The sequence below is a fragment of the Xyrauchen texanus genome, chromosome 40, assembly GCF_025860055.1.
Source record: "Xyrauchen texanus isolate HMW12.3.18 chromosome 40, RBS_HiC_50CHRs, whole genome shotgun sequence".
Lineage (NCBI taxonomy): Eukaryota > Metazoa > Chordata > Actinopteri > Cypriniformes > Catostomidae > Xyrauchen > Xyrauchen texanus.
In genome coordinates, this window is record NC_068315.1 from 28,251,673 (window position 1) to 28,265,632 (window position 13,960).

The 13,960-nt window shown below is 38.2% G+C and overlaps 1 protein-coding gene across 1 annotated transcript in view; it reads right to left on the bottom strand.

Annotated features, from left to right (window-relative positions):
• itga3b (integrin, alpha 3b) overlaps nucleotides 1-13,669 on the bottom strand; it is a 77,865-nt gene extending 64,196 nt beyond the window's left edge. Inside the window, exon 1 of the mRNA XM_052112910.1 lies at nucleotides 13,294-13,669. Coding sequence (XP_051968870.1) covers nucleotides 13,294-13,466 — 173 coding nt within the window. The 5' untranslated portion in view covers nucleotides 13,467-13,669. The remainder of the gene's footprint in view (nucleotides 1-13,293) is intronic.
• Nucleotides 13,670-13,960: the final 291 nt, after the last annotated feature.

The following is a 13,960-nucleotide window of genomic DNA, read 5'->3' on the forward strand; positions in this document are numbered from 1 at the left end:
AAATAGTTCAGTCTCTGTTATGTCGGAGCCTGTTCCACTGTAATTCGCCTAGAGCGGCACTGTTTTAAGCACACAAGCGCTCCACTGTCCACTTCAAAAAGAACTGTGTAGCACAACCCCACACACCCCACGGATAGGGTTTGGCCACCTCGCAAATCCCAATTTAACGCCTGTCTTCAAGAAATGTTAACCACAGACCTTATTTGACTTATACATCAAGAACCGCTATTCTTAAAAACCCATTGGAAAATCCTGAGGGAATCAGACTGATCAAACTGTGAATTTGACGACAGTCAGTCGAAAGTTCTTCAAATGAAATCAGTCTGAAAATCAAAATGTTGCACCCCAGTGGCTGAAGCTGGAAGTGCTGTATGGGTGTGTCTGAACTCCAGTTTCCGGGTGAAATGTCCACACAGTGGCACCAAAACAGAGTTGTTTTTAGTTGTAAATTATGTAATACAGTCAGCAGGAATTTATATTTTATTAACCATATGCCCCAACCGCTCAACCTATCCAGTGGGAAAATGCAACCTCCAAACCTCTGAATTGCATTTAGCATTGTTTATAGGAATGCTATTACTACATGTTTTCTATGGGATCTGCATGTGTCTGCATTTTTAGGGGATAGCCTTCCAGTTTGGCCTACTGTACAAATTGACATCATGACTAGACAGGTCAATAGACAAAATGCTGAAGAGAATGCCTGACACTATAGTACAGTCCTTTTGATGCACATTTAAAACAAACCCTTTGTAGAATTGCCACAACAAATGCATCCTGACTTTACACATTAAAAAGTTACTGCTAAAAAATAAGAAATATCAGCTAAAACGTATTTTTCAGTTATTATGAAACTATATGAATTGATCTTTCCACGGTTACCACTAGACTTAGATATCTGTTTAGTATGTAATAATTGTCATATTTTGTCAATTAGTTTAATTCATAATTGTCACTTTAATCATGGAGACGAAGCCTTTACATCCTGGTAACAGAATCATTTCACTGCCAGGGGTTGGGGTTCACGATTTTTAACTAGTCCACTTGGAAATAAAGTAATGTTTACAAGGTATCAGGTTGATACAAGGACCGCTTTTGAGGAAGAACTAATTGTTGTATTTGCAAAAGTTTGTCAAGCTAGTGGTATCAAATCTTTGCAAGCAGAACTGTATATTCCACTTTGTTGTCTGAGTTATATCTGTTCAGTAATTAGTCCTTAATATTTTAAAAGGACATAAATTCTGATTATAAAGGCTACATACATTTTCTGCTAAATTGCCAATGTTTTCTATTGAGCTAGTTGCAGATCACCACTCCTGTGCAGTTTTGAATTGTCATTCATATAACCCCAACCCTTAATGGCAACTAACAACAAACTTAACTGCTGATGGTTGCTTTACAATCCCGTTTCCACATGGTATAGAGTCGTATGGATGACGTTAATGCTGACTGTCTGTGATTTTTGGCGCTTCAAATGTCTGATCACCATCCACCTGCATTTTCAGGACCTACTGAGCTAACACATTTTGTATTTTTCTTCAAATATGTTCTGCTGAAGAATAAAAGTCAAACACACCTTGGATGGTATGAGGGTGAGTAAATGAAGAGAACATTTTCCTTTTTGGGTGAACTAACCCTTTAACTTTGAAAGTATTATCAAATAATGAGTCCATATAAAGATGTTGAAGAAAGGGAATAAATAAGTCTAGTTCATTCATCACTTTGAAAATGGAAGGTCACGGCAAGCTTATTCTATTGTGGGATAGAGTATTCTATTCATCGGGCTTTATTTACTGCACATAGAGCGACTTACCCCTTACATTCGTGACAATAGATGTTCCATATGTGATGTCTTCATTTCTGCCAAAATACGGGACGTCCCGGGACTCCCGGCTAATACGGGACAGTTGGCAACCCAATATTGTGCACAGTATATACTGTATACTACAGCACGGAACTCTTTTTTTTCCCCCCACATCTTTATTGTGAGCAACAAATGAAAATGATGGTCTGGCAAACAAAGACCACTGTAAACCTCTAAATGATAAATGTCGTCGCTGCATGCAAATCCCTTTCATCAGCTCATCAGCCAACAACACAGTGCAAAATCCTACAGGGTATCATCATGGTGCAGCTTTGAAAGACCTGCACCTGAATCAAACAGTGAAATGCCAAGGATGAAAAATGATAATGCTTGGAGGTTGCCAAATTTCACAAATTCATGCCTTAGTGAGGCACTGTGAACAGATTATTCTCTGTTTATTCACAGAATGAAGTGTTCCATAAGCATTTTGCTTGTTTAAATAGAGTGACATGAAATTGATCTTAATAGTGAAAAAGTCCAAGCACATATTTGCCCTTGAGGTCATTCATTTTGTTTCTATCTTATGAAACATACACAATAAGAAGGAGGTATGACAAGAATTTTGGGAGTTGAGACAGAAAAACTATTTGAAGTATTTTTGTAGCAAGAATGATGTTTTGTACTAGGAAGTTGAAATGTTTGTGGACACTGATGGATCTAAACTCTCATTATTACATAGCTCTTTGGATAACTTGATTCAGATTGGTCAATCACCTGGTCAATCTTCATATGGTCAAATATTTTGAATGGTGATCTTATACATTATGTTTTGCATGCTACAATTATGATTTTGATACTGATACACTATAGTTGTCCAGGAAACTTGTAATGTCTCTCATATCAACATTATCTCTTTTATATATCCTTGCAAAGTAGCTGTGTAATAAATTGGATAAATGTCAGCTGGAAACATTTTAAACTAGCCAGTGCTGGTTTGCTAGGCTTAGCTGGTCTCCCAATCTGGTCAGTCTGGTCTGGTTTGCTGGTTTTAGAGGAGTTTTGGGCACTTGTTAGCAGGTCAGGCTGGGAGACCAGTGTTCAAATTGAGTTAAGGGACCCCCTATAAGGCCAAAATAATGTAAATGGGGGGTCATCAAAACTAGAATACTATGGTGACACAATGTGACATTGTCCAGTATCTGCTCCAGATTTGATAAATAATCCAAACCAGATTTTTTACATCGGAACATCCTAAAAACTCTTGAGTGCGCCACACGCTGTTTTCTGAAGGAACTTACACCTCACAAAAATTGTAAGATATAAAAAATATATACACCTAATTTACTAAATTTAAATAATCTTTTATCTTAAAGCTAAACCATTGCTAGATGTTTAATGTAATATAATGCACATAGTTTTGCCAGTACACACTACAGTATATGTTAGCTCATGATCAAACAGTGGTAGTTATTGCATGAAATATCTTGCTTTATTTATTAAGCTGTGCCTGTGACAAGTGATCTTCCCATAATATATTTAAATCTGCAAGCCATGCCAATAAATGATAGCAAAAAAAACTAATATATATTATAAACATTATAAAATAATGTAGATGAGCTACTTCTTTTTTATAAATCTACAGGCCTTTTCACATCAAATGCGACGCGATTAAAAGAGGCGAATCGCCGGCGAATGGCTCTTGCACATAAAAAGCGGCGCATATGACCACCGTAAACACATTCACGCCTTTACAATAGATGGTGCTAATTGACAATCAATTTTACCCCTATAAAGTAGGTGGTTCCATGCCCCTTTGAGCTGGTCTGCCCTCCACCTATGAGAGATGAGTAGAAGTATTTCACAAGCAAAACTGATTTCTCTACAAGCTGAGGAATTGATGAAGAGTTTGTTGTAGAGTTGTTCAACGAGAAAGAAAACATTTGAGACACTTCAGAAAATAAACTCAGCAAAAGAAGAAACATTCTCTCACTTTCAACTGCTTTTATTTTCAGCAAACTTAACATGTGTAAATATTTGTATGAACATAAAAAGATTCAACAACAAAGACATAGGGGGGTACAGTCAAAGTAACAGTCAATATCTGGTGTGGCCACCAGCAGCATAAAGTACTGCAGTGCATCTCCTCCTGATGAACTGCACCAGGTTTTCCAGTTCATGCTGTGAGATGTTACCCCACTCTTCCACCAAGGCACTTGCAAGTTCCCACACATTTCTGGGGGGAATGGCCCTAGCCCTTACCCTTCGATCCAACAGGTCCCAGACGTGCTCAATGGGATTGAGATCCGGGCTCTTCGCTGGCCATGGCAGAACACTGACATTCCTGTCTTGCAGGAAATCATGCACAGAACGAGCAGTATGGCTGGTGGCATTGTCATGCTGGAAGGATATATCAGGATAAGCCTTTAGGAAGGGTACCACATGAGGGAGGAGGATGTCTTCCCTGTAACGCACAGCATTGAGTTTGCCTGCAATGACAACAAGCTCAGTCCGATAATGCTGTGACACACCGCCCCAGACCATGACAGACCCTCTACCTCCAAATCGATCCCACTCGAGAATAGGCATTGTGTAATGCTCATTCCTTCAACGATAAACGTGAGTCTGACCATCACCCCTGGTGAGACAAAACTGCAACTCGTCAGTGAAGAGCACTTTTTACCAGTCCTGTCTGGTCCAGCGAAGGGGGGTTTGTGCCCATAGGCAACGTTGTTGCCGGTGATGTCTGGTAAGGATCTGCCTTACAACAGGCCTACAAGCCCTCAGTTCAGCCTCTCTCAGCCTATTGTGGACAGTCTGAGCACTGATGGAGAGATTGTGCTTTCCTGGTGTAATTCGGGGAGTTGTTGTTGCCATTCTGTACCTGTCCCGCAGGTGTGATATTCGGATGTACCGATCCTGTGCAGGTGTTGTTACACGAGTTCTGTCACTGCGAGGACGATCAGCTGTCCTTCTGTCTCCGTGTAGCACTGTCTTAGGCGTCTCACAGTACGGACATTGCAATTTATTTTGCCCAGTCCTCATGCCTCCATGCAGCATGCCTAAGGCACACTCACACAGATGAGCAGGGACCCTGGGCATCTTTATTTTGGTGTTTTTACAAAATTATCTTTAAAATACAGTTTCCTGAAAAAGGGATGTTTCTTTTTTAAATGTGTTTATTTCAGTTCACCTGATGGACAAGTTGACCAGCAGTATTATCATGTGTACACAGTCTGAGGGGTAATTAGAAAGAAGTGAGTGTAAAATGAAATAATATTGCTGGTTAAATTAAACATGTAATCAATTGGAACAATGCTGATTACATGCCACTGCCAGACATTCTCTATATTCTCTACTTGTGTCAAGTACATTTGCTTAAAATCACTGTGCAATGCACACATATTATGACTGTTGTATCAGATGTTGTCAATTTGAACTACTGATTGTATCTTACTGCATGTGTATCTAAATTTGCTCAAAACATGTTACTAATTAAACATGACAGTGTTGTGTCGAACTATGTGCTGTATTTCCCTGTCATGATCTGTTTCCCCCCAGCAGATCTGTATAGGTGAACAGTATCTGACGGTAACATTCCCCACTGTTAGAATGTGTTCCACCATGCACAAACCTAAGTCTAACCCTTCCCTACCATACCCTACCTACCCTAACCCTAACCTACACTCAGGGCCATAGATAGAGGGGTGAAAGGTGGTAACGATTCTAGGGGCCCAAATGTCCAGGGGCCCCACAACAAATTCGAAACTGTATTTTTTGAATAGGTAAGGGGCCCAGAGCAATATACAGTCAGGGGGCCCTGAATTTCATTACTATGGCCCTGCCTACACTACCCTACCTACCCTAAACATAACCCCATACCCTATTGGGGCTTGGGGGAAACACAAAAAATACAACACTTCACCCAAACAATCTTATGACCCATTATTAGATGCTAATACTTGCCAATGACAGCTGTTAACGACTATTAACAATTGCAAAGAAATAACGATTTTGAGGATACAATACCACGTTTTTGGTCTACAAAGGCATTTTGATTCAAAGACATACAGTCACAGCATTAATTATAATAATATTCTGTGAATAAAAACATTTAAGAGCCATGCAGTTGTTTATTAAAAAAGGTGATACAAAGGGAAACACATGATAAGTTATTGTAGAGATATAAGAGAACTCACTTACGATTAAATGTAAAGGGGAATACATAATGAAGACAATCCATGTAAGATCAGAGAGCTTTTTAAAGGGGATGCAAAGCATTGATGCAGCAAGAGGACCCTCCAAGAGCACTGGCTCAATTCAAACACTGTGGGAGACCAGCTGACCAACTTGGCCAGGCTAGGAGACCAGCTAGAGCAGTATATACCAGCTAAGACCAGCAAACTAGCTTAGGTAAAAAAATATTTTAAAGCAGGACTGTACAGGCAGCCAGTCAGTATCTCAAAATAAAACACATTGTCTAGTTCTTTGATCATCCTGTCAGGGTTTATTTTGCGATAGTGACTGAATTATCCCTTACTTAACAGTCAAAGTACAATTTTTTTTTTTAAGAATGTTAAAAACAGAAAGAGAGAATCTATCTGCGGGTATCACGCCAGCAGGTATCAAATGAAAACATCGCCTTCAGCCATTATTTGCAGACAGTTGAGGGCTGGCTCAGCAAAATATCTTCCATCATTTAATTAAATGCGTGACTAAGAGGATTCAGAACTATTGATTTGCTCCAACTCTCAGTCAAAAAATAAAAGCACAGCATTTAATAAACTCTCTCTGAGGCACAAAACTACTTTGCAGGTCTGGCACCATTGCTGTCTGGTTTGCACGTCTCTAATAGAATTCTAATCCTCTTTGGATCTCTGTCTGTTTGAAGGGTAGCCTGCTTCCATCTCAGTCCTATCCCAACCTGCAACCTGGCAGGTCCTTCAGGGAAGGATGAAAAATTCTCAGCATTCCACAGGGTCAGAGGACTGGAATAACCAATCAAAGAGCAGAACACAACACTGCAGCCTCCTTCACAGGAAGAGCTGAAAGAACCACTGGGCACTCTCAATGAGGTGTTTAAAAGGGGTTGTAAGAGGAGTATTTATTTGTTTTATGTATTGAGGGGCTGCAATCCTGGTTTTATGGTTTTTAAATTGAAATGTAGTTTATATTTTAAATGCATCTTAGTTTATCTTTCATTCTTTAAATTTTATTGTAGTTTTAGTGTTTTAAGGCTGCCAAAGTTCATGCATTGCATTGACTGATTTAATTTTAATATAATAAACAATGTTACATTTCTCATGACCATTAAGCATTATTATTATTTTGTAGCATTTTTGTGTTTAAGGAAAGTGGGTTGTTAAGGTTTCAAATTTTAGAATATACTTAAAGAAACACTAAAACTAAAAGTAATTCAGTAATTAGTATTTATTTGACTTAAGAGTTAAAAGTTCATTCTAGCATGCTAAAGACAATCAGAGTTTTATATGAGTCTTAAATGAAAAAATTCTAAAATTCCATCTAGGTCATGGTTTACTTTACAATTATTATTATGTTTAAATTTGTAAGTCTAAAGGTATTTTTCCACCTGTTGTCATTGAGACACTGCAAAATGTGCTGGTGGAAGAAGTTGGAGAGAGTAAAATGTTTGGAGTTGGTAGGCGATTTTTTGACCACTTCAAATTATTTTGATAATATTTAAATTTAGTTTGAAGTGCAATTTATAATTATAAGTTATAATTTTTCAATAAATCCATTTTATTTATCAAAATCGACCAGTAGAAGTCAAGTGCATGCCGATACAATCACGGTTAATTCTACACTGTAAAAAAAAAAATCTGTAAAATTTACAGTAAATTACCGGCAGCTGTGATTTACCTTGAAAAATACGGTAATCACGTTTTAGGCTTTTTATTTTTTTTATTTTTTTCAAAAGCTAAACACCATCAGGTTAACACATGTGAAATTAAAATAAATGCAATAAACATTAACCAAACTACATCAAACATAACACAGAACACCCCAATGTACATAACTGATATTAAAAATAAGGAGAAACAACTATTCCCATAAATATAATTAAATGTAATGGGTTACGCCGAGAATTCTGGGAATGCTTATGCTTTTTTGCCGTGATATTAACAATAATTTCCCGTAAAAGTACATGCACTCTATTGTTAAACATAATATACATTTTTACTGTTAATTGTACAGGAAAATCATAATTTTTACATCTAAAAGAATTTACATTAAACAGCATTTTTACCGTAACTGCATTTTTACAGCATTTTAAGGTAACTTTTTTTACTGTAGCATTTTGCAGTCTTTTACCATTACAAATCCAGACATTTCTTTCACAGTGTAGTCATGATTAGTGTGTCATTAGATGAAATTATTAATAATAATTAAATTCTCTGTAATTTAACGGAGCCTACATCCAAATTCACAATCACATTTTCCATGCATATAAAAGGAATGTGTCACAGTCATAGAAATATGCCAGACAATCATCAGGGACGCATTTTAATTAATTGCATACAGTCCATTTACACTACCAACTTCTTCTGAAAGTGCAGTTTTGGTTTATATCGCTGGAGCTTGAGGGAATGAACTATATAATTATAACCAGAGAAAACCTCAGAATTAACTTGCACTTAATCCAGCCAATTTATGCTTTGCGTGTGCAATTTTGCCAAACCTAGACTTTGCGCATGCTTTCACAAAAATACCAACATTTCATGGCCATGCCCACTGACTTTGCACTTATAACTTATGGCATAGTGCTGTGCTTAATGCTAGCACTCTTACAATAGGGCCCTAGATGTTTTGTCCTGATGTAAATACATATAAAGACGCTCATTGATGAGTAATGTGTATGGTCATGAGCAGTGCTGGGTGTATTCTGATTACAAAGTAATTAGTTACTTTGATCTGTGTAATTCACTGCAATTTAAATTCTTGGAATCAGATTTCAGTTACTAATTTCAATCAAGTTAATCACTTTTAAGTACATTAATTGGGATACACGTCTTTTTAAATAATATTTGTATATAGAATACATTTAAAACATTGAGTTATGTTCATACTTTATGTATGTCTATTTGCATTCCTGTGTCAGCTGAAGGGATGGTGTAAATTAAGTACTTTAGGTACCTTAAAATAATTTTGATTACATTTACCAAGTAATTTTGTGGCATTTTCATGTTTAATGAATGTGGGCTCAATCTGGTTACAATTTTACAGACGTAATTATTTATTTGTAGTGGATTACTATTTATGAGTAATTTACCCAACACTGGTCATGAGATTATGAATTGTCTTGCATCAGAAAGTTGTAGAAGTACAGAACGAGTCAAGTTGTTTTTGGACTGGGGAGGAAGTTTCTATACCTGAAAGTTGTAGTTTCTTTTCATACATCAATACATTTTCATACATCAATACATTCATACGTCAAAATCAGATCATCAGATACGACTATCAAAGCAAAACTTATTCCTCATTATATAACCCCTTTAAATGACCTCTTCTATTCTGGTCCAATTCATCTTTAGAGAGGATTGTTGCAAAGTTGCAAACACAAATCTTCACACAGCAGTGGGACACAATGTGCTATATCCCCAAGAAAAACCCCAAAAGACACACATCCAAGTTGATTCTGCCTCTTTCTTGCTTATATTTCTCAAGCTTACACTTAAAGCAGTGTTTAGGTATGTTGGTAAATGGATTGTACAGTAGGCCCTACTCCTGCAATATTTAAAATTCTCACACTCCTCAAGAACTGAAATAACTATACAAACAAAGATATTTGGTTTTGCTATAAAATTCAGACAAACACAGAAAAAAGACAATACAACAGAAATATATCCCTCTCTTTACAGCTAAAAAGCTCCAGTGTGAGACACTACATTCCATCTCCCATATGATGAGAGAAGAGTGAGGTCTGGGCAGTGTCATGCAAAGACAAACATGGCCTACAGTAAAAAGAGATTTGATTAAATCTCAAGATTGTATAAGGTACAGGAGTGCCCTGAAAGCAGCTAAACCATCTACGGTACTTCAGAACAGCCATGAAGCACCTCAACAGTGCTCAAACAGTCAAACATAAAGAAACCATTCTTTCTTCCCAAACATCAAATGTCCGAAAATAATTGTAAAAACCTTCTACAGCAGCAATATTTCTTCTCAGGGTGAATCACACAAAGAAATGTTCAGGTCATTATACAGTATTTTAATAAATTATATATAGTGTGTATGTACACTCACCTAAAGGATTATTAGGAACACCTGTTCAATTTCTCATTAATGCAATTATCTAATCAACCAATCACATGGCAGTTGCTTCAATGCATTTAGGGGTGTGGTCCTGGTCAAGACAATCTCCTGAACTCCAAACTGAATGTCAGAATGGGAAAGAAAGGTGATTTAAGCAATTTTGAGCGTGGCATGGTTGTTGGTGCCAGACGGGCCGGTCTGAGTATTTCACAATCTGCTCAGTTACTGGGATTTTCACGCACAACCATTTCTAAGGTTTACAAAGAATGGTGTGAAAAGGGAAAAACATCCAGTATGCGGCAGTCCTGTGGGCGAAAATGCCTTGTTGATGCTAGAGGTCAGAGGAGAATGGGCCGACTGATTCAAGCTGATAGAAGAGCAACTTTGCCTGAAATAACCACTCGTTACAACCGAGGTATGCAGCAAAGCATTTGTGAAGTCACAACACGCACAACCTTGAGGCGGATGGGCTACAACAGCAGAAGACCCCACCGGGTACCACTCATCTCCACTACAAATAGGAAAAAGAGGCTACAATTTGCAAGAGCTCACCAAAATTGGACAGTTGAAGACTGGAAAAATGTTGCCTGGTCTGATGAGTCTCGATTTCTGTTGAGACATTCAGATGGTAGAGTCAGAATTTGGCACAAACAGAATGAGAACATTGATCCATCATGCCTTGTTACCACTGTGCAGGCTGGTGGTGGTGGTGTAATGGTGTGGGGGATGTTTTCTTGGCACACTTTAGGCCCCTTAGTGCCAATTGGGCATCGTTTAAATGCCACGGCCTACCTGAGCATTGTTTCTGACCACGTCCATCCCTTTATGGCCACCATGTACCCATCCTCTGATGCTACTTCCAGCAGGATAATGCACCATGTCACAAAGCTCGAATCATTTCAAATTGGTTTCTTGAACATGACAATGAGTTCACTGTACTAAAATGGCCCCCACAGTCACCAGATCTCAACCCAATAGAGCATCTTTGGGATGTGGTGGAACGGGAGCTTTGTGCCCTGGATGTGGATCCCACAAATCTCCATCAACTGCAAGATGCTATCCTATCAATATGGGCCAACATTTCTAAAGAATGCTTTCAGCACCTTGTTGAATCAATGCCACGTAGAATTAAGGCAGTTCTGAAGGCTGAAAGGGGTCAAACACAGTATTAGTATGGTGTTCCTAATAATCCTTTAGGTGAGTGTATATATATATATATATATATATATATATATATATATATATATAACTCTGGAAAATCAGTTTTCAGTTTCTCTGGATTTACTATGTGTTTGATTAAATACTAACTTTTGTTTTATTCTATGAAGTACTGACAATATTTCTCCCAAATTCCAAATAAAAATATTGTAATTTACAGCATTTATTTGCAGAAAATGACAACTGGTCAAAATAACAAAAAAGATACAAAACCTCAATAATGCAAAGAATACAAGTTCATATTCATTTTTAAACACAACACTAATGTTTTAATTCAGTATTTGGTGGAATAACCCAGATTTTCAAATCACAGCTTTCATGTGTCTTGGCATGCTCTCTACCAGACTTTCACATTGCTGTTGACCTAGCAGTGTTACTAGAGCGGTGTACAAATCGTACACCAATATTCACAATAAAAATTATCCACAATACTGCCCTTTACAGTATTTGAAAACATTCTCAAGAACAGTTGTGTTTAAGTATAGATTAATGTTTGAAATGAGTCTAGTCCACTATAACAGGTCAATGAACTTAACTTTTCCTTACAAATAAGAACTGTGATCACATACTGTGATGTTTCAGATGTTAACGTGGTATTTTGAGATGTAGGTGTGATACTCCTGTTCTACCTGCTCCGTACGGGACTCGAGCCGACTTCTCTGGCATGGGAGACAGGTGCGCTAACAAGGAGGCTAAAGGCTACAGCCCTTAGCGTCCGTCGCTAGTGCACCTCTTGAGGTCATGAGAGTGAGGTTTATACACATTGCACAGCGATCTATACGCTGGCTCCCGTTCCACTCACCCCCCTAAACCTCACTCTCATCCGGGTCACGACACCATTGTGACACTCCTGTTCTACCCGCTCTGTACGGGACTTGAACCAGCGTCTTTGGCATGGGAGGTGGGTGCGCTAAAAAGGAAGCTAAAGGCTACAGCCCCTAGAGTCAGTCACTAGTGCACCTCTTGAGGGCATGAGAGTGAGTTTATTGCACAGCATAGCTATCTATCAGTTGGATAGGCTCCCATGGTTCTAAATAATTAGTAGGCCTATGTATTGGCATGGTACTCCAAGGTCCTTCAAAGAACACTATGGTGCATGTCCAAAAGCTGTACAGTACCATATACCATGTGAAACTTGGTAGCACTAAGCATCTTTGTACTTTTTTGTTTGTGTTAGCACAAGGGAATACATCATTTTAACAGAGGCCAGAAGGCCAAACTGTCTAAAGCAGGACAAATCAATAGCCTATGGTTTGAATAAAATATAGAATGAGTAAATAGGGGTGTCTGGGCAGTTTGTGAAAGAAGAAGAAGGAAAAAAAACAGGCTACATTTTGAGCAAACGCTACGTAATAACAACAGGTTGCGCTGCGTGTAGCGAGTCGTTCGATTCATTTGAGCCTTTCAGGACGGTTGGTTTAAAAGAACCGGTTCAAAAACTGATTCACTGAGTCATCACTCAAGGGTGTTCCTCAGAGGTTCCCGCGGGGTATTTTATGAAACATTTTTGTAGTAGCCTAGGTCTACAAATGTTACATATCACCCTGTTTTTAGGCTATACATCGAATTATGTGTATTTTTGTGACAGGAGGCTATTATTAATTTTAAATATTATTTACAATATTGGTCCCAACCTGGCAGTTTTTTGTCCTACATAAAGAACTCCTTCGATCTTTTCTTTTTTCTTTTTTTTTTTTTTTTTCTACAAACGCGTTGCTAATCGGTTCGATCGAGTCATCAAGTAGGATTCGTTCACCAATCAAACGTCACTACATCGCTGTAGGTGCGAAACAGAGATTTGTTTCAGTTGTTCAGGTGCTTTGGATGTTCTGCATCCAAAGATCTTGCATAGGCTATAATGGTTTGTGATCTTTGAATATTAGTTTGTCATTTGTAGCTATTCCTTAGAATGTCCGATATCATCACAGAAAGACAGAAAAAGCTCAACAATATAACTTTATAGCATAAAGTGATCTAAAACATCAGCAGAGGGTACTCACAAGTTCTGCTTTGTCTTTGCGGTCTGTTTGTGCAATGCAACAGAAAATCCAAAGAAACTGCCCTTGGTTTTTCCTTCTTTGATGACCGGGAACTGCACGTCAATGTTAAATCCAATGCTCGATCGAATTACGCAAATTACAAATGCGTACAAGTGCAGTGTCCTTCCAGCCATATTTCAATAATCCTCTTTCTCTGCCACTAGCACAACCAAAGCCAATAAGAATGAATGTCTCAATCACAATCCATAGAAAGCGTCTCCTTTCACTGTCTTGCATTGAGCTCCAAGGTGTATCTTGGTGTTCGCTGTTCCCCGCCTCCACACACCCTTGCAGCGAATTCCAACCTGCTGCTGTCCCATCCACACTTTTACTGGCCCTACAGACAGAGTAGATATGTGACACAGGTCTGATAAGGAGAGAGATAGAGCTCTTTAAATGCAATAGAAGCCAAAGTCAGTTTCTCTCTCCCTTCCTTTCTGCGCGCTCTCTCTCTCTCTCACACACACACACGCGAGCTTACACTTGTTGCTATCCTGCACATAAAGTATAGCAAAAAATTATTGTAATAAACAAAATTAAGCATAATTTATGGAGCCATGAGATTTTTATTTTTACATTATATTTGAGATTTTTAAATTGTTTTTAACCCTTTCATACTTACATCACT